Genomic DNA, 26,860 nt, shown 5'->3' with positions numbered 1-26,860 from the left:
CCTCATTCACAGCTCAGTTTTTGGAGCGTCTACACTACATTTCCACCACCATTAAACCCACATTTATCCAGGTACTGGTCCCTGGTTTCATTTGTGAACATGTGTTGGCTCTTTCTTCCAAGTAGATGTAGGAATATACATACTGGATGTACACGTGGTCACTGTAACATGTGAACAGGGATACTGTCTTACAAGGTATTCACTACTCTGTCCCATTTTCACTCCATATGCTAATTTTTAAGCGTTAAAGATTACATGCAGACGATGCTTATTATTTTAATTATTATTTCAATAAACTTTTAAGCAACCAACTTTGATGATGAACCAGCAGTATTTGGATTTATGGTCTTAACATAAATAATTACAGTATGCAAAAATCTGTTCATTAAATACATTGAACAGTCAACCAAATATAATTTTCCTTAAAAAACAAATGGGTGGGGCCTCTTAAAGCATAATTGTAACAGGGAAACAATTAGTACAAAAGAAAAAAACAGATACTATTTTTAGGATATTTAATTATCTTCTGCCTCAAGATTTATATTGTTGCCAAACTTTGCATATAGTTGGACTTTGAGGTCTGATAATACTCTCTGGATGGATTCTACTCGTGACTCCAAAGCTCCAATCTCTTCCTGCAGGTTTTTCTGAAAAAGAAAAGGTTAGTTAAGAATCACAAGCCAACACATAACATGCAACGATTATTTTACTGAACCACATATTGTAAACAACAAACTGTAATCAAAATTTTAAAACATGCATTCTTGATCAGCTATTGGAATTCAGAGGAAGAACGAAAAGATACAGAAAGAAAACTACATAATCATACTACAATAAATCGTCAGGAAGGTTTGTGAACTCCTGACCACTTGAAAAGTATCAATCCATGTAGAGCTCAGCATCCAACTTCTATACTGACTGCCATTCCCCACTTCAAAGTGTCATAATTTTGTAATCCAAAATAAACTAGGATGCTTGCAATATTAACAAAATCAAAAAGAGTCCAGTAGCACCTTTAAGACTAACCAATTTTATTGTAGCATAAGCTTTCAAGAATCACAGTTCTCTTCGTCAGATGACGAAGAGAACTGTGATTCTCGAAAGCTTATGCTACAATAAAATTGGTTAGTCTTAAAGGTGCTATTGGACTCTTTTTGATTTTGCTACTACAGACTAACACGGCTAACTCCTCTGGATCTAAGCAATATTAACAGGATTGCAAATATCACAAAAGATCAAAAAGATAAAACAGTATTTTCAGCACAATTCAGACAACAGGCTGAGGACATGGCAAAACAAACGGCAAGTTATATCAGCAAAAGAAGGCATGGAGGGGTCACCCAGCCTTGAAAGTAGTTGAAACCTAAATCTGATTGTCCATCCATAGATCTGGATCTAAGAGCAACCTGAGACTGAACCTGCTCCTTTGGGAGAATATGACCCCCATCCACAGCAGGTTCCAGAGGGTATTTTTAATAAAGGGGACAAGGCTGTAGTTACTGTCTGCAAAAATTTAGGCAGTTTCCACTGGGTTCCTCTTGGTATACTTTATACTTTTTCCGTTGCATTGTACTTCAGCTTTGTAATCCTGCTTTTGTATTATATAGTTTTTCTAGTGCATGCTCAAACTTTGTAATCAGGTTTTTATCGCACTGTTTGTTGTATACTGTCCCTACTGCACGTTTTTTCATTGTGTAGTCTGTCTTGAGTCTCGCTGAGAAAGACTGTGAATCACTCAATCAATAAAGAAATTTAAACACATTCAGAGTCAACACTAACCAATCGTTTCTCAGTCTTCTCAGATCTCTGGCCCCCTTCCAGCCCATTATCACATACTCATTTGGAGCCAACGCTCTTATTAAAGAACCTTCTTTGTGGTATTTCTGTTGGAAACTGCAAAAATGAAAATGAAACATTCTGGGATGGATCCAACAGAACATTTCCACAGATACAAGGAAAGAGAGGACTGCAGTAGCAGGAGTTTGAGCTGCCGCAGAAAGGGGAAGCCATAAAAATCGGTCTCCACAGATGGAAGTCCTCGCAGCATTGGAAATGCACCACTGACAATTATTATTTTTCATATTCCGATATAAAGAATTTTACAGCACATTACACATTTTATCTTCTCTGCGCTAAATTTCAATTTACTATGAATCACAGTAAAAGGCAAGGAAAGGTTTTTTTTTTTTAAACAGCCAGAGCCTCATTAATGGTTGGCCCTAATTAACTTGTGTATAGCTGTGAAACATTCACAAAGTACGCACAACTGCTTAATTAAAACAATTCTGAGCCGGTTTTGACCAGAATTCTAGTAAGATTTGTTTTGTGTTCTTAAAATAAATACAGATACCACTGGCATGTCTCTTATCAAAGAAAAACAATGCTGCATATGAGAAAGCAGAGACGTTCAGGATTGAGGTTTCATTTCTGCAAAGTATTCCCAGACTCCTCAGTCTAGTTCCCGCTGAGATGGCAGGGCTCATCTGGGTTTTAGCTAGTGGGTGTAAGCTTCACATTAGAAATGTGAGGGCCCGGGGTGTGGGGGAGGGCAGAAAAATTCAGAAAATAAAGAAGTCCCCACCCAGCCGCTGAGGACTCTTTTGAAAAAACTTAAAGAGAAATACTGAAAATTTGGGGAAGCACTGGGAAATAAGCCTCCTAGGAATTTTAATTTTTTTTTTAAAAAGAGTGAGATGCCTTCTAAAACTAGGTGCTACCCAAACTAAGCATTATGAAGATTTTAATGTAATAACAAAGAGTGTTAGATAGTAACTCTTATGTATACATCATACACATATACAACTATTTTCAAATACAAATTCATCCTATAAATATGGCTAATTTTGTCCACCATTAAGATGCCATAATGTATCTAGTAATTCACAGATGGAGCACTTTCAATGTTATAAAGTTTAACTTGATACTCGAATATGCTGCGAGTCCTATTGTCTTATTGTGACTGTATGAGACCATGGCTTGGACCATGTGGGCACTAATCCCTCCAGAAGAGCGATATACAAATGAGCTTCTCTCTTCCCATGCACCACCAGCTCAGGTGTGAGGTATATCTCCGATATATATGCTTAGCAGCTCAGTGACAATGATACCCTGAAGTTCCGATATCTGCATTTACACCCGACCATCTCATCAGACGCCAGAGAAGACACTGATGAGACAGTGCGGGGGCAAATGCCCTACTAATGTGGGTACTGTCACTGCATCTATGCTATGCTCAAGCAGAAATACAAAGAGGTGGCTTTCTTACGGTTATCATTCGAGGCATCACAAATATTTGTCAAAGAAAACCTGAGCAAGTTTTTATTTATTTAACTGATTCATTTTCTGTTGTTGATGCATCGCCAAGAAAAAGAGAAGTTACATCCACACATTGTTGGATATTGTCCTACCATTGCACAAGGCCAGTTATTCAAAACTGAATTGTCTTCTAGGCACAGTTACAAATAATTTCAGTAGTACAACAGTGGCAATATCCAACAGTGTGTGGGTGTGCATGCACACATGCGCACGCACACTCTCACAGAGTCACTAACCTTTGCCTCCTCCAACATTTCTTGAGTTTCTTCTTGGGGGTGGCTAATGAAGACGTCTCCGATTTGGTATGGTATCAGCACAGAATCATCATCCAGCATCATGATGTCATCACACGCGTCTTCCAGGTTCTGAAGCTGTTTCTGTGGTCAAAAGATCAGTCACTCTCCCCCATCTGATTTAATGGCTAAAGGGCATCATCCTACTATATAAAAGGCTAAGTCTACTCAAGACAACTCACTTCCTACCCTGGTGTGCCTCCAGAGGGGGACTGCTGAGGAGGGAAGCCCAGATGAGGCAGCCAGACCTCCAGAGAGTGTGCCACGGCAGGAAGCCCAAGCTGGGATCAGGAATGGAGCAGGCGGCCATGCCCGGCCCCACTTGACCCAGCTGCGATAAGGAGCAGAGCAGGTGGCAATGCCTTCCCCCCAGCCTTCACCCAGCTGGGATCAGGAGTCGAACGGGTGATAATGTCTGTCCCCTTCACCAGGCCAAGATCAGAAGCGGAACAGGCAGCAATGCACGCCCCCCCTCCCCCGCCTTCACTCGGCTGGTATCAGGCATGAAACAGGCAGCAATCCCCGTCCCCCTTCACATGGCTGGGATTAGCCATGGGGCAGGCAGCAATGCCCACCTCCCCTTCACTCGGCCAGGATCAGCCATGGAGCAGGAGGTAATGCCCACCCCCCTTCACCTGGCTGGGATCAGGCACAGAGAAGACAGCAATGTTTGCCCCCCACTTCACCCAGCAGGAATCAGGAGCAGAGCAGGTGGCAATTCCTGCTCCCTGCCTTCACCCAGCCAGGATCAGGCACAGAGCAGGAGGCAATGCCCGTCCCCCATTCAACCTGCCAGAATCAAGCACGGAGCAGGCAGCAATGCCCCTCCACTTCACCTGGCCAGAATCAGGCACAGAGCAGGAGGCAATGCCCGCCCCTCTTCACCCAGCCGGGATCAGGCACAGAGCAAGCAATAATGCCCGCCTCTTCACCTAGCCAGGATCAGGAGTGAAGCAGATGACAATGTCTGCCACTCCTACATCCAGCTGAGATCAGGCGTGGAGCAGGTGGCAATGCCCGCCCCCCCCCCCTCACTTGGCTGGGATCAGGCACAGAGGAAGTGGCCATGCCCACCTCCCCACCTTTATCCAGCCAGGATCAGTGATGGAGGAGGAAGAAATGCCGGCCTTCCCACCCACCCCTTTCTAGAGCCCGTTGTATTTTTTCCCACAACGGGCTTTGTTACTAGTCATACATAAAGAAGTAAAAAAACAAAGTGCTAACCACACCTATACAAACGGCTCCAAATTGGCTGGGGTTATTCAGCAAAGTCATTTTAGGGTTACAGTGAGAAGTTCACTGAAAACATCAACACGTGTGAAGTTAAAAGCACAAAAAACCTGAAATATTCCACACTAGGAACTGCTGAAAAGGGAACTGAGTATAAAATGGAAGATCACAATGGCATTACGTAAACTGAATTGTTAACCGTCAGACCCCCCCCCCCCCCCCTCCACGCTGACAAGGCAGTTTATGAATAGAATAACACAAACACCTTCCTCGTATGACGTAAATCCAAAGCAATGTCTGGCCCAGAGCAGGTGCCAGCTGGGCAAGAGGACTGGAAAGTTACCAGTTCCATCAGTCAGAGGTGGATGACTGACTAACTGCTCCTCCATGCCCTGCAGAGATGCAGAGATATCTAGCAGCCAAACTAGACAAGACGGGAAATGTAGTAAGGCATCTCTTCTGACTGTCACTGCCAGCCCTGGCAGAAGAAGAGTGCAGGCCGGGTGAGGCTGGCGTGGCGCAGGCACTATCAAGGCATTAAAGGGCTCTTCAGGGGATCTCTCTGCAAGAACGTGTCTCGCCTGCCCCGCACCTGCTTGGCCCATTCTGTGCCTGCTGCCTTCTACCTTCCTTCAAGTGGAGGGGCAAGAGCTCTGGGGCCTCACCTTGCCCGCACTGTGGAGCTCCCCAGCTACGGAGCAGCATGTAAACTGGCTCCTCAGCAACCTTCCATGCTCTCTGCCTGCCACCATCTTCACTCATCCACTCTGCTGCTGGCAGTGGCAACCCAGGAGCTGGATGAGCGAGTGAGACAGGTGGCTGGGAAAGGGGGGGCACCACGGCTGTTCCCTCTGAGCTTGTTCTCCAGCAGCGGGGAGCAGCGTTTGGCTGTCGCTGCCAAGGAGGAGCCAGCTGGCGTCACCCACCCTCCTCCACAGCTGGTGGGCTAACCCAGTGCCCCGTTCTCCACTCTGCCTGGACTCACATGGCATGCTGCCTCGCCTGCCCCACATCTTCGCTTGGCCCCGGAGCCCTCCTGGAAGGGTACTCTCCCAGCCCAGGCTGGGAGGGGGGCCGTGCAGGACTGCTGCACCTTCCCGGGCACAAGGCTTTGGCGTGGTGCCGGCTGCCCTTCTTCTGCAGGGGCAAACAGTGGCAGTCAGTCAAGAAGCCTCACTACACTTCCCATCGAAACATGTGGGAAACTGACATGTGCCATTTTCATGTCTGGCGTTTCGTCTAGTTTTACTGCCAGCTTCCTGAAAAAACTCCCTACCTAATCCCATCTATGCCTTCCTTGCTTCCCCTCACCCATTTACCCTAATCAAAGCTATTCAGCACACCTGATAGCCTTCCGGTCTGGTACCTACCAAGTCATCAAGTGATCTTCTCACCTATAGACCATCCCAGATAGTAATTTTAAACCTCTCCCCACTTATTGTTCTACCTCCAGACAAACTATTAAATTATTGTTTTGGGGAACAAAACACCCATTTTGCCCGTGTATGATTTGCCCTATAACTGAGCTTTCCCAGCCATGTGCTGTGTGTGTGTGTGTGTTCTGCATCCATAAACCCACCCTCAAGTCTGCTTGATACTCTTCTCCGTGCCATGAAATGCTGGCTGTTTTTGCTGTTGCCTCTGCAGACCTCTCCTATTTTCGATACTGGTAATTATCACCTTCCCTAACTGCTTTCTCCTAGTTTCTTCCCTGTTTTTTCATGTGCTGTGTGTGACTTTTGTGTATATTTGCCTTTATTTCTCTTTAATAAAAAGAACCTTTCTGGCTGAAAATCTGCCTGACTTATTTGAGAGTTTTCAAAGGAATAATCCCATAGACATAGGGGAATCCCAGTTCCCCTCTCTCGCTTGCCTCCTTAATGCTAATTCCCCCAGCTAATTAAGGAGGTCTCCTATTTAAGTAACAGATTGAAGACCCATATGCAGAGCAACATCTGCAGTCTTTGTCACTCTTACTCAAAAAAGATGTTGATGAGCTGGAAAAAGCACAGAAGAGGACAACTTAAAAAGATGAGATGTCAGAGCATCTTTTCTGAAAAGGAAAATTAAAGAGTTGGAGTAAGGGGATTAGTTTACCAGATTCAAGGTGATTTTCCATCTTATAGCCAGGAGTTCTTAATCTGAGTGACAATTCTGAGCTGCCAATCAATGAAAATGTGTACTTTAAAGGGTGTTGGGGAGGGGGGTGGAAAGGTTCAACACATTCCTTGAACAGAGGACTCCTGCAGTCATGCTCCTTCCTGAACCACCAAGAGGATGCCTCAGAAGAGGTTACAAGATGCCGCTCCTTTCCATGCTAGCATTAATCAAGTTTCCCAAAGGTTAAGTAGTGAGAAGCCACAGCATGATCTCCTCTTCCTGTGTTAACCCAGTGGCAGCACTGTGGCTCCCAACCACACTGCCAGAGTAACATCGGCCTAACTGAGCACCAACAGTGGGCTATGCGCTAAACTCTAATGATCCTTAGCACACTGACTGAGAGGCAAGGTCAGCAATAGTCTTTTTCATGATAAGCATGTTTAAGAATGCAGATTTACAGTGCAATCCTAAGCAGACATCAATGGGCTTAGAAGGGGGTAAAATCATTTTAGGAATGCACTTCCACTGACCAAATCCCTCGCTTAGAGGCCATCAAGTGAGAGTACCTTTTTATCCTCGATTTCTTCTTTCAGTTCTGTAATTCTGCTGGTGTTTCTTGCAAACTTGTTGATTTTTTGTTGATCTTCAAATGTAACGTTGACATCTTCTGCAGCCTTGAACAAGAGCAAAAGTGAAAGCTCAGCACCCGTTTATTTTTAAGGCACCATTCTTCCAAGAAAGTCAATGCTGTGTCCATGTCCGCTCTCTCCATTTTAGAAAAGAAGTCTATGGGGAAGACATGATTACTGCCTTCAACTATCTGAAGAGCTATCATATTGAACACAGAAGAGACTTGTCCAAGGACAGGACAAGAAGTAACAGATGAAATTACAAAGAAGTAGATTTTGGTTAAATAATAGATGAAACGTCTTAATGGTAAGAAATGTTCAACAGTGGAAGAGACCACCGCAGGAAGTGGTGGACCCTTCTTCACTGGAGGTGTTTAAACAGAGGTAATGACATTGGTCAGGGATACTGCGGTGGCATATTCCCGCATCAAGCAGGTGGCTGGACTAGAACAACCCTTCCAACGCTCTAGGACTATTCTCACAACAACCCTATGATGGAGATTAGGTCCAAGATCATCCAGTGAGTTTCATGGCAGAGTGGAATTCGAACCTGGGTCTCCCTGACTGGTCCAGCACTCTAGCCACTACACCACGCTGGCCTTCAGAAAATAAAATGCCTGGGACCTGCTATCATTTTTCTCTTTTGAATTAAGAGTAAGCAAGCCTCACCATAAATGTAAACTTCGGAGTAACTAGTCAGCATATCAACAGTTCACCAGTGCAGTCGTCCAAAATGTTCTAAATCATCTAGTTACTAAAAGCTCAGTGTGGACAGGATCATAACCAGAAGCAGTGTTACACAGGAGCATGAAGACAGCCTCAGAAAAACTCCCAAGGGCTACTGCATATACAAGGAGTAACCCTGGAGACAGCTGAGATCACAAAGCAGGAGCACAAACATCACTCCTATCCTGCAGTTACTCCACTGGCTTCCCATTAGTTACCATGCTCAGTTCAAGGTATTGGTTATTACATACAAAGCTCTTCTCCGCCTTGACCCAGCATACCGATAGGACCGCCTCCTTCCCTGTGCTCCTCTGCAGCAGTTTTGCTCTTCCAAACAGGGTCTCCTGCAGGTACCACCCTGCACATGGGTGAAATCAACAGCATCCCATACATGGGCTTTCTCCGTGTTGGCCCCTACCCTGTGTAACAGCCTGCCTGAGGAGGTCAGGAGAGCCCCCACTCTCCTGATTTTATGCAAATGATGCAAAACTGAATTATTCAAAAAGGCTTCTTACCCAGATAGGTGCGCCGTATTAAAGGGAGGGGATCTGAGATGACCCCCTAATGAGTTAGGAACCATAGACTTCACCCCTATGTTGTATTGGATTCCTGCTAATGCTATGTCTTTGTGAACTTGTATCGATCTACCTTATAGCATTGTTTATGGAAATGTTCTTGATATTGACTGTACTAATCTCACACTGTATAATCCACTTTGAGTCTCAGTGAGAAAGGCGGACTATAAATGACATAACTAAATAAAGGAAACTAGAACTAGTACATGTAATGGGGGACATTTTTCTTGTGGAGGCCCACCTATCAGTCCTTGAATAAATAGGTTATATTATATACTATACATTTATAACTCTGACTACCTGTAATAAGAAAAAAAAGATATTCGAGAAGGGAGCACTCTTCCAACTTAACTGTAAGGGCCAGTATGGAGTTTTAGACAAGGATCTAGAAGGCCCAGGTTCAAATCTCTACTCTGCCATGAATGGTTGCTGGGTGACCTGGGGCCAGTCGCGCACTCTCAGCCTAACCTGCCTCACAGGAGGGAAAATGGTATTGTAAGCCATTTTGGGTCTCCTAATGGGAAGAAAAAAAAACAGGAAATAAATGAAAACAGACTTTAGCAGAAAAAATTGTTATCTTCTCTCCCGGGTTTTCATTAGTTCAGTCCCTGTTCCAATGCACTGCTGCTTCATACCTTAAAAGTCCCTAAAAACATAATAGCCGGTAGCTCTGTTTAAAAAAACAACCCTTTGCATAAAGGATGTCATACATTTTGATCTCTGGATGGTGTACAAACATGTTAATGTTGGTGGGGACCCACAGCAGCTTAGATCATTCTCCTCTGTTTTATCACCACAACAACCCTGTGAGGTAGGTTAAGCTGAGAGTATGACTGGCCCAAGGTCACCCAGCGAGCTTCCATGGGAGAGTGGGGGTTTCACTCTTAAGTCTCCCAGATCCTAGTATGACACTCTAACCACTATACTACTTTATTCTAGCCAAGTACCAAGTCAACTTATTTTCCCTTCAGTCTTTTCCCAAAGCATATCCTGGATGACACAGACTCTTGAGGAAACCACAAAAGAAATTGCTTCAACTATTATGTTCTAAACAAGATGCTGCTGCTGCTAATAGCAAAAAGGTTGGCCCAAAGGGCCACTGTTTCTTTTATTGAGCCTGCAATCGTTCAAAAACAACAATGTTGAAAAGGAGGAAAAGGAGCAGAACTGAATGCATTTGAATGCCTCAAGGGCCTTCAGTGGTGCTTTTAGGGAAATCTGAGTGAGTTGAGTTTTCCCCTCAATGTTTTCTTTTCCTTACTCTCCAAACTTTTCTTTAAACAAATCAGCCAGCATGGTGTTGCGATCAAAGTATCAGACTAGGATGTGGTAGATCCAGGTTCAAATCCCCACTCCACTACGGAAGCTTGTTAAGGCAGCCACACGCTCTCAGCCTAACCTATTTCACACATTTGCTCCCACGGAAGGTACAAATAGGGAATGATGTCATAAGATGGCCCCCAACTCTATATCTCACTATCCAGGTCCCCACAGGATGCAGTGGAAATCTTAGATTGCTGCCTGACAGCCGTGTTGAAATGGTTGAAAAACAAATTGAAACTGAACCCAGAATATACTGAAGTAATGCTTGTTGGGAAGGCAGAAATCTTGAGGGACATTGTACTCCCCACTTTCGATGGAGTTCATCTGACCCCTGCAGACTCAGTTAAGAGCCTAGGGGTTATACCGGATCCAGCATTATTACTAGAAAAACAAGTTAAAGCGCCAAACAATGCTTTCTACAACCTCACTCTAGCCTGGAAGATGGCTTCTTATCTTGACACTGCTGACCTGGCAACTTGGATCCATGCTATGGTAACATCAAGTCTTGACTATTGTAATGCTCTATACATTGGCCTCCCATCTAAGTTAACTAGGAGGCTCCAATTAGTGCAAAATGCTTCCGCTCGACTGTTATCAGGAGTGAACAGGAGCATGAACATCACTCCCATCCTACAGTCGCTCCACTGGCTACCCATCAGTGACAGTGCTCAGTTCAAGGTATTAGTTATTACATACAAAGTTCTTCATGGCTTTGGTCCGGCATACCTACGGGACCGAGGCGCCTCCCTCCCTATGTTCTTGCATGGCAGCTTTACTCATCTGAATAGGGTCTCCTGCAGGTGCCAGGCTGCACACAGGTGGTCAGCAGCAGCCTGTACAAGGGCTTTCTCTGTGGTGACCCCCATCCTGTGGAATGACCTGTCTGAGGAAGTCAGAAGAGCCCCCACTCTCCTGGCTTTCCGTAAATGATGCAAAACCAAACTATTCAGTTTACAAAGTATGTTATTATCCCCACAACAATCACTAGGGATGGGGTCTCAGGTGCTTCACTAACGAGTTGGGGATCATAGACTTCATCACTATTTTTTCCTTATATATTATCTGCTGCTTTAAATATGTACTCCTATGTACAACCAGCACTCCATGTTGCCTAATGTTAATCCTAGAATTGATTATATTTTGCTCCAGTATTTTTTCTACTCTGTCTTGGATCCTTGCTAATGCTATGTCTTCTAAACTTGTATCTGTTTACCTTATGGTATTATACTGAAGTGTACTTGATACTGATTGTATTAACCTCATACTGTGTAATCTGCCTTGAGTCTCAGTGAGAAAGGTGGACTATAAATGACGTAAATAAATAAAATAAAAATAAAGTCACTTTGGGTCTCCATGGGGGAGAAAAGTGGGGTATAAATATCTACAGTAAATAAATGAGCACTGTCTGTCAAATGTCTGTCAACATTTCATGAATAAAAAAAGCAAAACAAGGAAACCCCCTTTTTCTCACTCCAAGGATCACTGACATCGTAACTGCTCCCACCCCCTCCAGTTTGCAATTCTTAATCTGATGCAGTCACTTACTTTGGAGCTGGGCCCACTTTGCATGCAGGAGACCCAAAATTCAACCCAAGCATTTCCAGCTCAAGGATCTTTCTCTGCCTGAAGCCTTGGAGAGCCACCGTCAGTAACAGCCAGACAACAGATGGTCTAATTCAGCATAAGAGTGCAATGCCCTGCCCTGCAGCAGTTTAGAGTTCCGACTGTCACAGTTTCCAAAGGAATATTTCCAGGCACCCCACAGAGGGGTACTTCCCATAGAACAGATCCAACTGAAACCTACTCAGTAATATTTCTAAGCTGCACAAACTGTTGTGGGGAAGCAGAGGCCAGCTAAGCTGGTGCACAAGCCCAAACATATAGAGGGCACACAGAAAGGGGCCACCGCTCACTGGTCAAGCATCTGCTTTGCATGCAGTTATTTGATGAAGGGGAGCTTTGACTCTCGAAAGCTCACACCCTGGAAATCTAGTTGGTCTTTTAAATTGCTACTGGACCCAAATCTTGCTCTTCTACTACAGACTAATACAGACTAAGACCTGAAATGATCTTCAGAGTAATTGAAGGAACTCGAGCAGCAGATAAAGATTTTGCTCTCCAAGACCCTGGAGAGCCACTGCCTCTCAGAGGAAACAACACTGAGCTAAACGGACCAATGATCCAGCTCAGTATAAGACAATTTCATACACGCTGTGCTAAAGAAAGTGTGTGTTTTAGGAAGAGCTATGGCTCAGTTGTTGAATAGCTGATCTGTATGCCAAGGGCCCTATGCTAAGGGAAAATATAGATTTTTAAAGCATTTGTATGCCAAGGAGAAGATCCCACACTAATGACAGTATACATTAGCGGAGCAAGATCCAGGTCCAACAGAATCTTAAAGACCAACTAGGCTTCCAAGGTATGAGCTTTCAAGAGTCACAGCACCCCTGGCATGCAAAAGGTCCCAGCTTCAATCCCCACTTAAACAAGCATCTCACTCTTTCTGTGCCTGAGATGCCAGGGGAGTGATCCTGCCCAGCAGTGAAGTTCTAACTGAGCTAGACTGATCACGTGTACAAGCACACTTCAGACGTCCACAAGAACAACTGAAATGTTTGCACAGCTAGCACTCACCTCCCTATGGCAACACAGAATTCCATTGGTTTAAGAAGTTTTAAAAAATAAAATCTTTTTCCTAGTTCCGAGTGATTTCCAGGGAGTCGGGTAGTCAACCTCCAGGGGTTGCCTGGAGAACTCCCAGAATTACAGTTGACGATATAAAGCAATTTCCCTGCAGGAAACAGATCCAGAGGAGTTAGCCGTGTTAGTCTGTAGTAGCAAAATCAAAAAGGGTCCAGTAGCACCTTTAAGACCCCCCTCTCCTCCTCTATATTTGGCCAGTTTCCTTCTGCCCTCCATGCATCTGACGAAGAGAACGTGATTCTCGAAAGCTTATGCTACAATAAAATTGGTTAGTCTTAAAGGTGCTACTGGACTCTTTTTGATCCTGAAGGAAACAGCAGCGTTGGAGGGTGGACCCTACTGCATTATACCCCACTGAGGTCCCTCACCAAAGCCCACCCTCCCCAGGCTCCACCCCCCCCCCCCAAATCTAAAGGAATCTCCCAACCTGGAGTTGGCAACCTTAGGGGGCTTCAAGCCTCCAAGCGCTGCTCAACCCCGGCCATGCTCAGGTTTAGCCGGGCTGCCGCAGGACAAACTTTCGGGCTGCGAAGAAGCACCCCCCCCCCCGGCCTCGTAACCTTAGCAGAGCCATTTACCCCCCAGATGAAAAAAGACAACCCCAAAAATCCGCTCCCTCCGTCGCCCGCCTCATCCCCTCACCGCTTTCTTCATGGTGGCCGCCATCTTGGGGTCTGCACTATCTCCCCGCCTCGACGGGGAGACAGCCGCTCATCCGCCCTGAGTCCTTTCTGAGTATTTCCCCCTCTTTATATCTCTTTTCCGTCTTTTGAAGACCAGAGGGGTAAAATCAGCAGCTTGAAGGGAAGGGGAAATTATTTTAATAGAATACATTTCTCCTCGGCTCCCCCCCGTGAGCTGCGAGTGGTACGGTCCGAGCGAAGACAGGGGAAGAAGGAGGGGAAAGGAGAATGTTGTCGGCCGGCGGAAAAACATGCAAAAGGGTTCGGCTGGTTGCAGTGCCTGTCAGGAAGCGGTAGGTGGCGGGGCGAGCCTGGAGGAAAAAAGGTTGCGAGTCGTTGTTGTTGAGCTTTGCTTCTCGACTGCCGTTTGCAGCTGCTGCTGCTGCTACATGTGATGTGGATTTCCATCCATTCATGCTCATAGACTAATAAGTCATAAGTACATTATGTGCATAAGCACTTATTTTCTGCCTAGGTGAATTAGCTGGTGGAGGAAAAAAATAACGGTATTTATTTATTTAGATATTTATGGCCCTGCTTGGACCCAAAGCAGCTTACAGCGTTGTTATCCTTGCCTCCATTTTATTTTTTACCCGAATAAGGGAGCTTTGAGGAAAGCTTATACCCTGAAAGTCTTGTTGGTCTCTAAGGTGCCACTGGACTCAAATCCTGCTCGTTCTCTTTAGTCTCACAACCCAAGATCCAGAGGAGTTAACACCTATAAGACTAACAAAATTTGTGGTAGGGTATGAGCTTTCGTGAGTCAGAGAGATCTGAAGAAGTGAGCTGTGGCTCTCGAAGGCTCATACCCTACTACAAATTTGGTTAGTGTTACAGGTGCTACTGGACTCTTGACTAGCCCAAGACCACCCTGTGAAATTCCATGGTAGGATGGGGAACTGAACTTGAGTGTCCCAGACCCTACTCTGACCGCTACACCACGCTGGTGCAGAGCATATGATTTCTAGGCAGAGGAACCCCAACATTGTTCCTTTCCCTCAGCAATTGAAAGAGCCTTTTTTGGAAGCCAAACTCAGCAGTCTGCTGTAACACCGCAAGACAGCATTGCACACGGACATGGCATTGATGGTGATCTTCAACTTAGCCGTACTCTTTTCTTACAAGCTGGCACCCTTCATAATTGCCTGTAGCGTCAGCTCATGCTGCCACAAAGCTGCTCACCTTGGCTGGCTTCAGCCTTCAGTGTAGCGGCTCATTAGGAACTTCCCTGAAGGTTACATGGCCAGTCCGCCCCTACTCGTAGAGATGGGAAAGATTTACTCCTGAAATCTAGATACACTGCTGCTAGAAAAAACCAGGCCAAATGGATTACCTGTTTACTTGCAAGGACAGCTAGCTAAGGCTTTCCCCAGGAGTGTGATCAAAAGAAACGGGATTGACTTAAATTCACACACAAGTTACCTGTATAAGAACAAGGTTTGGATCCAGTAGCATTTTAAAGGCCAACTAGATGGTGTTATTGGACCCGAACCTTGCTCTTCTACTACAGACCAACATGGGTACTCACCTGAAGTTCCCTGTATTATAACAATAACAACAACAACATTCGATTTATATACTGCCCTTCAAGATGACTTAACACCCACTCAGAGCGGTTTACAAAGTATGTCATTATTATCCCCACAACAAAACACCCTGTGGGGTGGGTGGGGCTGCAGGGGGGTCATCTGTACACCATGTACAGTGAGGTCATCTTACATTCAGAATAATCTTTGGGGTAAATACAGTCATGGTTGTATAATATCCTCAGTCCTTATAGGACTGAGTTGTTGGTGCACAATGTAGTTTGAAACTAATGGAGGGAGGAGAGCATACCACTTAATCCTGTGCATATATATTTGGAAGAAAACCGCAATAAGTTCAGTTGATTATACAAGCATATGAAGCTGCCTCATACAGTTCAACTTAGATCATCACGTGCCTAAAAGGAGAAAGTTTATGCATCATTATATAGCCGAGATAATTTTGGCTTTTCTGGCAGCTGCATCATCCTGTATGACAAATTGCCCTTGCCAATTTCCCCCGTGGCTCCAAAACTCTCATAAGAAACTTGTTCACCTTTGGAATAATTACTCTGGGTGGATCCTAGCAAGAAGGTATTGGAAAAGTTGGGTTGTTTCTGGTATTGTTCAGTACAAATTTTCCCCCAGGACTCTGGAACCACTAATCTAGCATAGAATACATGAACATCATGTTTGTGTGTGTGCGCACGCGTATGTGAAAAGCAGCTTTATCATAAATTATCATACTTAATCCTATAGTATGATGATTTATTTGTCCATCACGATAGCATTCCAAACTTTCTCAAAAGAATTTAGGGCACCAACCATACTGTTATACAACTTTATTTTCTTAACATCCTTGCAAGAGAAGGGAATGGGCCAAAGATCACCCTGTCGGCAAGGATCTGAACTCAGACTTCCCCAGATTTACACTCTGTTCACTGTGCCGTGTTGCTCTTTGGTTGCAGCACTCTTCTTATGCCACACACTTCATCATAAGAGGGCAGAAAGCCACAGGACAACGGCAAATAAACGGCGCTAGGACTTTGACACAGGAGCCCATTCCCATCTTTTCCCCTCAGTCTAGTTCTGGAGCTAGAAAATCGCTAGGTTAACACACAGACTTAGGGCCAAGCTACACATGACGAATGACACTTGAACGGCAAGTGGATTGAGTGGAGGGCAAGTGAACAGGGAGAAATACACTTGCCATTCAAGTGTCATTCGTCATGTGTAGCTTGGCCCACAGCCTTCGAAGAGCAGATCCCACACCCTTTTCATTTCCAATAGTGCTTTTTGCCAGTTCACTTGACTTGTTTTTATTGGTCTTGTACCCGTGAGGTTTTGCCTCCTCCAGGCCTTTCCTTGGCCTCACTTCTGCTATTGCATTATTTACGACTTACTCCCTGGGAAAGTTGCTTAGGGTTGCTTGTTTAAACAGCCCCTAAACCTGCTGAAATGCCAAGGGTCTTCACTCCCCCTCCAACCCCAACATTAAGAACAAACGACATACAAAATTCATTATTGGACCGTCTAATATCACACGCCTGTTTTAGTGCAGGGCAAGGCACCAAGTAAATTCATTATTGGACCTTATTGGACCACCAAGTAGATACCTGATATGTCATTTTTGCTTCCATACCAAGCCTAGGAGCAGCTGGAAGGGCTGGTTTTGATCAGAAAAGCTGCAGGGGGGAAATAGTTAAACCCCAACTTCCCCAGGTGCTGTTTCCCCGATTTATACCCAGGCCTGCATGACTGCTTTTTGAGACTAAAGAACACACTTGGGAGGATCCAGCGACATATCCCCAACTTCAGGTACATTCTGGCCCTTTAACAGAAAGGGAGTAAGCTAGGTTTGCCCCTGGCAGGTAGAGCCATAGCTCACCTCCTGACCTTAAACCTCTGTTGAAAGTGGAAGATCAGATGGAAAGCAGGAGAATGTCCGTGCATCTTTATTCAGAAGAGATAATTTTGGCTTTTCTCACAACTGCATCATCCTGTATGACAAATTGCTCCTGCCCCCTCTTCCCCTGGGGCTACACAGCTTTTCAAGACAGAAAGAACTTGATCACCTTTGTAGAGATCACTCTGGGTGGATCCCAGCAACGAGGTAGTGAAACAACTGTGTTGGCTGTTTCTGCTATCATTAAGTACCAATTTTATCTCAGGAATTTGGAATCACTAATCTAACATAGAATACATAAATACATAAAACTTCCTTATCCTGAATCAGATTCTTGGTCTATCATGGTCGGGTTTTTTTCAGGGTACAGACCTTTCATTCCACCTGATTATTTCAGCTGAAGATGCTGAGGTTGATCCTGGGACCCTTTGCATGTAAAGCAGAGGTTCTTTCACTGGTTTATTTTGTTTCCTCATCAACAGGGCTAAAAGATCACAGAGTTCCCTGGAGGTTTATCCTGTTTTTCTCCAGTACTTCCTCGCAGTTTAGGGTGAATTAGTCTGCATAACTAAGGTTACAATGTGCCCGATCGCTGCTATATTTGGATGGATCGATTCTACCATTGAATCCCATTGGAAGAATTGTTCTTTGCAAGGGGATTTTTTCCCGCAAGATCTTGGAGCAAGCCTATAATGCAGATTTTTTCTCAAAAAAAAAATGCTGGCGCTTGCAGCAACTGCTGAGACACCTTGTATGCACATTGTCCAATTTCCCTCCCTTCTCCTGTGCATTCTGTCATGAGAACCATCCGAGGTCTAAAAGTGGTAGCATGCAAATATGCCTGAAGCCAAAAGGGTGCAATCCTGACTCCGCTGAAGTCAATGGAAGCTCTGGGACCAGCACACGGCTTTCATCTCCTCAACTGCTCTCAAAGCTTTGGCAGGGTTTTGGATGCTCGCAGTGCACCCACAGCCACACCTTGTTCCATCCCAGCTCCCACGCCTGGCATGGCAGTTTTCCCCTTAAATACCGCTGCCATTGTGAAATGCTACAATTTGACCTGTTTTTATTTGTCTAAGTGATACCCAGAACTAGCAGATATAAAAAGCCAAATCATGACAATGAATGAGTTATTCTGCCAACCCACTTTTCATCTTTTGTTCAAATGAAAACTGTATCGCCTGAATACTACTCGCAGGCTGCCGGGAGAATGGAGTTTTCTTATGTTTCATTCGGAAGTTCACTACGTCCACCATCCTCGGTTTATATTCATCTTTGCAATTAAAAAAGAACTGGACATGTTGCATTTATCCAGAGCAATCAATAACAATTCTTGATATAAAGATATGTTTAAAGTGCAAGTGCAATAAATATGTGTACTACAATATAAATAGACATGCTCATACATAAATATCAAGAATAAATAATATAAATATGACACTAAAGATACACAAATCACATAAGCCCTAAAGAGTAGAGCTACAATACTCAATGTCTAGTTCGGGACTCTTTGGACTTTTCCAGTTCTGGCAGCCTTAATAATCCTGAATTCAGTACCTGCAACACAGAAGAAAATATTTATTAGTCATGGTGACTTTTGTGACTTTGTGTGCTTACCTGCCAACTGGGAGGGTCTTATTGGACCTGTGTAAAAACAATGAAAGACATTGGCATAGAGTATTGTAGCACTACTATTTAGGGCTTATGTGATTTGTGTATCTTCAATGTCATATTTATATTATTTATTGATATTTATGTATGAGCACGTCTATTTATATTGTAGTACACATATTTATTGCACTTGCACTTTAAATGTATCTTTTATATCAAGAATTGTTGTTGATTGCTCTGATTCATTGGTCCACGGGAGGATTTCCCTTCTGCTGAGTTGTTCGTTACCCATGGTAGCCTCTTCTGTTGAATATCATGTTGCATTTAGATATGGTGTCATGTTTAAGCAAATTTCTCAGCCAAGTTGCTATTCTATGACTGTATGTAACTTAAGAGTGAGGCATTTCCAATTTGCGGTGAGATTGTAGTAGAAGATTATTCATGTTCTGGATACCAATGCTTTGCACTTTTAACAATTCTGAAAGTACTCCAATGTCTAATTATGCACTTTAATAATGAAAAAGGATTTTGCTATAAATATTGTTTTATAATTTGGGACATGCGATGTATTTATAGTTTGCTTTTCACGGCTTATTGCTTCTTTCTACTATTAGAGAACAACATGGTTTTCCCATTGCACGTCAGGGGAATCTCTGATTGCTCTACTGCTCCAAAGAGGAATACACTGAAGCCATTTTTTTCCCTCACCAGCTCCCAAAATCTGAAAGCTGGCATCATTGAAACAAAAACGGTTTCCCAAAGGCTTGGAGAAAAACATCCTGTCCCTTTAATACAGCCAGTGTATAGTTTTCATGGCATGGAAGTGAATAACATCACCCGGAAATAACATCCCATTAAGCTGCTATTAAAGGACAGGGCTCCCCACCACCACCCTAATAGTAGCATAGATGTGCCATTTGATCCTCCACTTCTTAACTCAGAAGTAAGCCCCACTGATTTCAGCAAGGCTTACTTCCCCCCAAATGTGGATTTGATTGCATGCCTATTTGGAAGTAAATTTCACTGAAATCAGCCAGGCTCGCTTCGGCAGAGGATCAAGCTGTTACCAGACATGTTTGAGATCATGCTGCAAAGAATCTGAGGAATGTTAAATGCATAATAATCATCTTACTACCTGGAAAGTAACACCTTACATGTATGCATACCTCACATAGCTGTAGAATTTTCATGTATGCTTTACAAATAGAGGGCATCCACATGGAATGCTGCATGCCCTGGCATTGGGGAGAATGTTTCCATATGACGTCATATTGTTTCCAGGCATAAGGTCGCCGACAGACCTGGGGGGGAATGTGCTGTCCTTTTACAGAAGCTGAATTTGTAGATTTGGGCAAATGACACCACTTTGGTTAAGAGCAGCAGGGACTCTAATCTGGAGAACCGAGTTTGATTCCCCATTCCTCCTCTTGAAGCCAGCTGGGTGACCTTGGGTCAGTCACAGCTCTCTCGGAGCTCTCTCAACCCCACCCACCTCACAGGGTGATTGTGGTCAGGATAATAACAACACACTTTGTAAACCTCTCTGAATGGGTGTTAAGTTGTCCTGGAGGGCAGTATATAAATCAAATGTTGTTATTAATGGCACAAAAGGGGGAAAAAGTCCTCTGGTATTTTCTGCAGATTAACCTGATATTAAAGGGACAGTTAGAAGGACCAGATGAAAAGCTGGCAGCCCTAAATGTACAAAAACAACCCTGAATAATTTGGCAGAAAGAAAAACAGAGTGATATGGACTTCTCCTTTGACTGTTGGGAGACCTGTGCTGCTGATCTGTTCTTTAAAACCAATTTGTAAGTAATAAATCTTCATTAATATTTACATACAACTCCTGCCTCAGCAATTTCCATGATCTTCTTGCTCACCACAAAACTTACCTCATGGCAACAAACCCAACTTGCTTTCCCAAGAATATCTTGTAACTAAAGGGGAGATTTATATTTCAAAACAAATTTGGTCCCCTCAATTGAAAGAAAGGGCTGGTTATGTTACTTACCAGTATCTCCCTGCCGTAAAAATACTCAGCCGCCCATTTCCACCCATAAGCCTCTGTTAAAGGGACAGGACATTTTTCTCCAGGCCTGTTGGCAACCCTCTTGATTGCCTGTATTCTAATGATGTGCTCTGTGAACGTGGTTGCTAACTTTCAAATTGGTCTCTTTAATATCAGTTTCATCTGCAACAGCAAATACCAGGTGATGCCATTGACCTCCATGCCATGAAAAGCTTGAGCTGCCCATTTTCATACATTTTAAAGAGACAGGACATTTTTCTCCAGGACTGTCGGCAACCCTAATCTATAGCCCCTCCCCATCCCATTGGGAAAATTGTGGAAGCTACTGAACTAAAGGACAGAAGAGCTGGCCGAACTCTGAATCTGGAAGGCCCAACTTCATACCAGAGGTTGATCATGAACTTAAGCAAGCTATCACTCCTGATCTGTATTATAAGAGGGGAATAACGTCGACCTACCTTGCAGGGGGGTTGTAGGGGTTTCTGAGAAAAAAACCCAAGAAATGTCTGAGACCATTAAAAAGCTACAGAATTGTGCTTAAGTGCTCCTATGATGCTCTCATTTGTGTCAACAACGCTGCATCAGAAAACTTTGCACATGTTAGCATGCATGGGAGGGTGCCATTTAGATCTTCCAGCCCGGGCACCCGAATGTCTGGATTCCTCACAATGCCCGAAGATTCAACAGGATGCGTATGAAGGATCTGCACTTCTCCCTACCCCACCCTTCGTACTTCTGCAAAGGTGACTGGGTTGTTTTCCCTTCTCTGAAGGGTATTACCCTAGGTTGGTCCCATCAGCGCCTTGATGACTTCCACGAATGAATAATCCATGTTATGTCTGAGTCAATTTAATTTTTTTTTCTTTCCAGATGAAGTGGAGAGGGGGGGGGGGACTTGTTCCAAGGGATCAGATGGCTCTAAAGCTTAACAAAGACTTTTTTTCCGCCACATGCACAGGCAAGATTTGTGGAAGAGGGTAGGTGTTACTGAAACTGACATGCTGTTTTTCTTCCTGCCTTCTAAAAGGGAAAGTGGTGTCCTTGGTGAAGTTGGATGAACTCACTGGCCTCTGTTACAAGGAAGCAACTTTGAATGCTCTGTGGGATGCTTTTGTTTTTTATTTCTCCAAAACATGAATAATTTCATTCTTGCACAACAACAGAATCCCACAAAATCCAAGATAATCACCACTGTTTTAGAAGGGCCAACACTGATGTTACAACATTGGGTTTTGTTCAACTATCCTGGAAGGAAGGCCAGTATCACCCACACATAGCGCAGGTGTGGCTGAGGCTTGCTAAAGGTCATGTAGATTTCAGGGATCTGGTTCGATTTATGTTTTGAGCTTCTCATACTGTGCCACAACTGTGATTCACAAATATTACAGCAAATTGTGAAGGACCAGCCGCAGAAAGAAATTGATGCTGCGGTCTGCTTGGCTGACCTTGTTACGGAGAGCGGGTGGAAACTGCACTCTCACACTGCATGCTGTGATCTGTCATTGTGCTGTGCTCAGGACTGGGGTCAGCCTGCCCTGAGGTGGGGCAGGTGCCAGGGCCCAAGACTTCTGGTGGGGCCCACTGCTGCTGTCTCCCCACCCACACATGTACTCTGATGCCCGCAATCACATCCATTACCTGCCAACTTGCCATGCACACTCCTGGCTGCATATGCTGCCTAGTGCTGCTGGGGAAGGGCGTGTGCATGGTGCACATAGCAGCAGTGTTTCTGGGGGCCATGGCAGTGGCACCCCCAGCTGCACCCACTGCCCAGCACCATCTGGGAAAGGGTGTGCAGGAGGTGTGAGTTGCAAGTTAGAGAGCTTGCAAGTTGGGGTGGGGGGGGGGAGACGCACAGGCAGGGGGTGGTGCATCCCTAGGTGGGCAAGAAGAGAGGCCTGGCAGTGAGCGTTGAGGGGTCTCTGGCACTCTCTAATCAATGCCACATTGACCTCTTAGGAGGAATGGAAGGCTTTAAAAAGCATTAAAATGAATGAATGAATTCATGTTGTGTAAGTCGGGGTGCAATTTTAAAATACACTTTCTTAGCTGTACTTTGAAATGCAGCAATCTTACCTATTTCGGTTGTCCTCCAAGAAGATTGGGACAGCATATGGGGTTCTCCTTCCCCTTTTCATCTTAATAACAGTCCTTGGAAGAACATTAGGTTGAGAGAGAGAGGAACTGCGGAAGAGTTTCCCATACGGGTTTCATGGCAGAGTGGGGATTCATATCCCGGACTCCGAGTTCCTAGTCTGACCCTTTAACCACAGTGCCACGCTGCCATCTCACCAGCGCAGCCATCTGTCACTTCACTGTGTTGTAGATCAGCACTCTCCCTGACCCCCTCCATCCATTACTCCACCACTATAATGAATGTCTTATCTTCTTCCCTATGTAAAGTTCCACCACTGTGTCCCCCCCACCCCGATCTGTTTCCATCACTGAAACAGACTCATGTAGAAATGGAAACGTCCAGAATCCAGTGGGAGAACACTTCAATCTACCAGGACATTCCATCAAAGACTTAAAGGTCACTGTAGTTCAACAGAAACCTTTCAAAAACAAAATCCAACGGGAGGCTGCTGAACTGGAATTCATATGCAAATTTGACTCTGTCAAGCTGGGACTGAATAGGGACTATGAATGGTTATCACATTACCACAGGTAACAGATTTCCTTTACAGAGGTGGGGTCTGGGGGAGCTCAGTGGCACCTGGCGTGGGCTTTCGGGAACCACAGATCTCTTTGTCAGATGCATCTGGCAGGGAGAGCTGTGGTTATCGAAGGCCCATACTGCATTGGAATTGGATGGTCTAGCTGTTTGGCTGCTACAAACTAACAGGGCAAACTCCTTTGAAGCCAACTGATACACACACTAAAAGGAGATGTTTACATATTTTGATTGCTCCCTCCCCCTTCCTCCCCCTAATTGCCTCTTCTCTCTCCTGCTCTTCTGTATTTGACCAGTCTCTGTATCAGGCATCTGACGAAGAGAACTTGATTCTCGAAAGCTTATGCTACAATAAAATTGGTTAGTCTTAAAGGTGCTACTGGACTCTTTTTGATTTTGAGACTCATGTAGGGAAGTGAAATCTTGGCAAGCACCTGTAATGTGCCCTAATTAGAGCCTGAGCCACATAAAAGGATAAACGGTGCAGTATTTACCCTGTGGCAGACAGTGCGTGCCTCCATTCATACAGAGGGAAGATCACCAACCAGGCAGGAAAAGAAGAGAGACGGGGAGACCCAAGGCAAAAGAGTTTGCCCTTACAGCCTGTCCAGAGGCCTGAACTAATCTTTAACATCTCTGCACAAGAATAGAGAGAACCAGGCTAATGCTTAGAGGGCACTGAGTTCAGTGAACTATGGTCAACGAGGGGAGGGGGGGGGATAAACTGACACGGCAAGAAGATGGAGCGATAGTTCTGTTAGCTTTCTTGTTTCTTCTTTGCGTGTGTGTGTGTGTGTGTGTAAAAGAACGAAGGCCATCTATAATTAGCACACCAAAGCTATCGCTGAGAATTTCTCAAAGTTGGGAAATGCAGAGAGACAGGCGGTATTTGAGAAATATGCCAAGCATATGGATGCGGAAGGCACACAAACCAGGATACTAAAGGGTTTATTTATTTACTTCATTTATATCCCGCCAGCACAGTATAGTGGTTAGAGTGTTGGACTAGGATCTGAAAGGCCCAATTTGAATCCCTTCTCTATCATGGAAGCTTACTGGCTGATCTTGTGCTAGTTGCACACTCACAGACTAAACTACCTCACGGGTAGAGCTGCTGTAAGCATAGCAGTTAAGTGGTTGGGCTGCAAATCAGCACTCTGCTGGTTCGAATTCTGCTACTGTCATGAGCTCAGTAGGAGCCACTCCTCTCAACCCCAGCCCCCCAACTGTATTGTAATAATAATATAATAACATTTGATTTGTATACCGCCCTTTAGGACAACTTAATGCCCACACAGAGCAGTTTACAAAGTATGTTATTATCCCCACAACAATCACCCTGTGAGGTGGGTTGGGCCAAGAGAGCTCTGGAAGAGCTGTGACTGACCCAAGGTCACCCAGCTGGCTTCAAGTGGAGAAGTGGGGAATCAAACTCAGTTCCCCAGATTAGAGTCCTTCTGCTCTTACTACACCAAACCGGCTCTCATTGTGGGGATCATAATAACACTGACTTTCTTCACTGATCAGAGTGGGACTCTAATTTGTCTATAAGGGTGGTATATAAGCACAGTTATTACTATTAGGGTTGTTGTTAGGGTTTCCAGGTCCCTATACCCTCCTGGCGCAGCCCCAAATGAGTGCTCCCATGGCCAGCGCAACAAAATCACTTCTGGGAGTGATGTCCTCAAGCCCCCTGGGAGCATGCACCATGCATGTTCCTGGGGTGCCTGCCGGTGCTCCCAGGGTGACCTGTGGGGGCTTGCCACCTCCCACCGATCGCTGGTGGATCAGTGGGCAAGGGGGCAAACTCCCAGGAGTTTGCCCACCACCAGTGGGCGCCTGGGAACCCTAGTTGCTGTGAGGATAAAATCTAGGCAAGGAAAATGACGTAAACCATTTTGATTCCCCACTGAGAAAGGTAGGTATAAAAGAAATACATAAATATAAATGTTTTAAATAAATCAAAATAAGGTAAGACCCAATACTGAGAACGGAGGCAGAGATTATGCCCTGGCAGAGATTATACTCCAGATGTGTCTTGCACCCCATCCTGAATATAAGGTGAACACAAAAGGAGTAAGGAACGCCTTTCTTAATCCATATCCAGGCCAGCCCCGTCCCTCAAGCCATCATGTGCAACCACTTAAATGCAGGTGAAGGAGTTGTGGCAAATCATGCCCCAGGGAAGTTTTCCATCGTAAATGTAGCCGGAGAGAACTGAGTTTGGCGGTGTCTCAAAGGTGAAAAAGAATGCCTGCTTATCACCAGTCCCTGTGTCAACGGCTCTGATGACATTTGTCGAGTGGAAGTCTGTTATGTATTGTACAATACAAAAAGGTCAAGAAAGCAGTTATTGCATTTGGCCTACGAGCGTAACCTGCGTGTTCCTTTCAAACCTCTGCTGCTTTGTCATAGCCCAGATTGCTCTTATAGCTCTCAGTTCCAGCCCAGGAGGTCAACTGTGTGGGCCTTACATCAGACCTGGCACAGGGTCGGGGAGGGGGCTGTTGAGAGGATTAACACACATTTACTGTGAGACTTGTTAGCACTCTTTGTGGAAATTTTCAGATGGGACGCAGGTGTCGGCGGATGTCTAGATTCTTTCTGCTTGATGTTCAGATATTCCATAGTGATTCTCTACTGTCAGACTGAAAGTATGTCAAACGAACCCAACACAAAGCGTTCATGGCTCAGTTGACAAACCCAGCTTTGTTTTTCCTTTAAGCTTTTGTGCGTTCATCATTCTAAAAACCATTTCTTCCCTCCACCACTTAGGAGCTTTATGTGGTTTCTTTTAAAATCGGCAATTGAATATCGATATGGCTACAACAATATGTGTAATAGGCAGGGCTCATTTCTAGGGGGAACGCACAGGAACACAGTTCCAGCAGTTCCCCAAAGAGGTCACATGTCAGGTGGCCCCACCCACCTGACTCTTGGCCATTTTGGGCCCGTTTCCGCCTGGATTGGGGCTTAAACGGCCCAGATCGTGCCTCTGACAGGTGGTGGATCACTCTCCCACTCAGCAGCGGCTTGATCCTGACCATTTTGGGCCCCTTTCCAGCCATTTTCAGCCCCTTTTTGCCATTTTGGGCCCAATTTCTACCCTGAATGGCCAGGACTGGGTCCAAAATAGCCAGGATAGGTGATGTCAGGGGGTGTGGCATATGTAAATCAGTTATGCTAATGACACACTTCCGGTGATGCCAAGGGGTGTGGCATATGCTGAGTTATGCTAATGAGTTATGCTAATGAGTTCCTCCAGCTCTTTTTCTACTAAATGACCCCTGGTAATAGGTGTTCTGAATTCCAGCTTTCAGTAAGTCTCTAGCACTTTTTTTTCTTGTGGAGATATAAGGGGAAAGAAATATCTTCACAATGAAAAGGGCTAGAGAATTACTCTTTTTAAAACGAAAGCTGGGAATTCAGAGAACTTGTTACACATACTGTTATAATGTTATATCATTATTCAGTTCCTGGTTTTTAAATGAAAACTGAAACAGCCATAGTAGCGGGGGGATGGCCACTGCTAGAAAA

The 26,860-nt window shown here is 44.7% G+C and overlaps 1 protein-coding gene across 2 annotated transcripts; it reads right to left on the bottom strand.

The window, feature by feature from the left end:
* Nucleotides 1–262: 262 nt before the first annotated feature.
* PFDN4 (prefoldin subunit 4) lies at nt 263–13,631 on the bottom strand. 2 transcript variants are annotated; one of them, XM_054979279.1, is made up of 4 exons: nt 13,537–13,631; nt 7,505–7,612; nt 3,552–3,692; nt 263–647 (listed from the first exon to the last, which is right to left on the bottom strand). In XM_054979279.1, exons 1-4 carry the CDS (start codon nt 13,558–13,560, stop codon nt 516–518), a joined length of 405 nt encoding a protein of 134 aa, XP_054835254.1. In that variant the 5' UTR covers nt 13,561–13,631; the 3' UTR covers nt 263–515. The 2 variants fall into 2 exon arrangements, with proteins under 2 accessions (XP_054835254.1, XP_054835255.1); XM_054979280.1 differs by lacking the exon at nt 13,537–13,631 and adding an exon at nt 11,737–11,902.
* Between the last annotated feature and the right edge of the window lie 13,229 nt (nt 13,632–26,860).

Source organism: Eublepharis macularius, chromosome 5 (assembly GCF_028583425.1).
Source record: "Eublepharis macularius isolate TG4126 chromosome 5, MPM_Emac_v1.0, whole genome shotgun sequence".
Classification (NCBI taxonomy): Eukaryota; Metazoa; Chordata; class Lepidosauria; order Squamata; family Eublepharidae; genus Eublepharis; species Eublepharis macularius.
The sequence above is the reverse complement of the archived record's forward strand: the minus strand, read 5'-3'. Positions and strand labels throughout refer to the sequence as shown.

What these genes read in the sequence shown, in the direction of transcription:
- PFDN4 (XM_054979279.1), bottom strand. Translation starts at nt 13,560, where the DNA reads ATGGCGGCCACCATGAAGAAAGCG. An exon ending in AAGAAATCGAGGATAAAAAG is followed by an intron (nt 3,693 to 7,504) that starts GTACTCTCACTT and finishes TTTTGACCACAG; the next exon opens with AAACAGCTTCAGAACCTGGA. An exon ending in AAATGTTGGAGGAGGCAAAG is followed by an intron (nt 648 to 3,551) that starts GTTAGTGACTCT and finishes TTTCTTTTTCAG; the next exon opens with AAAAACCTGCAGGAAGAGAT.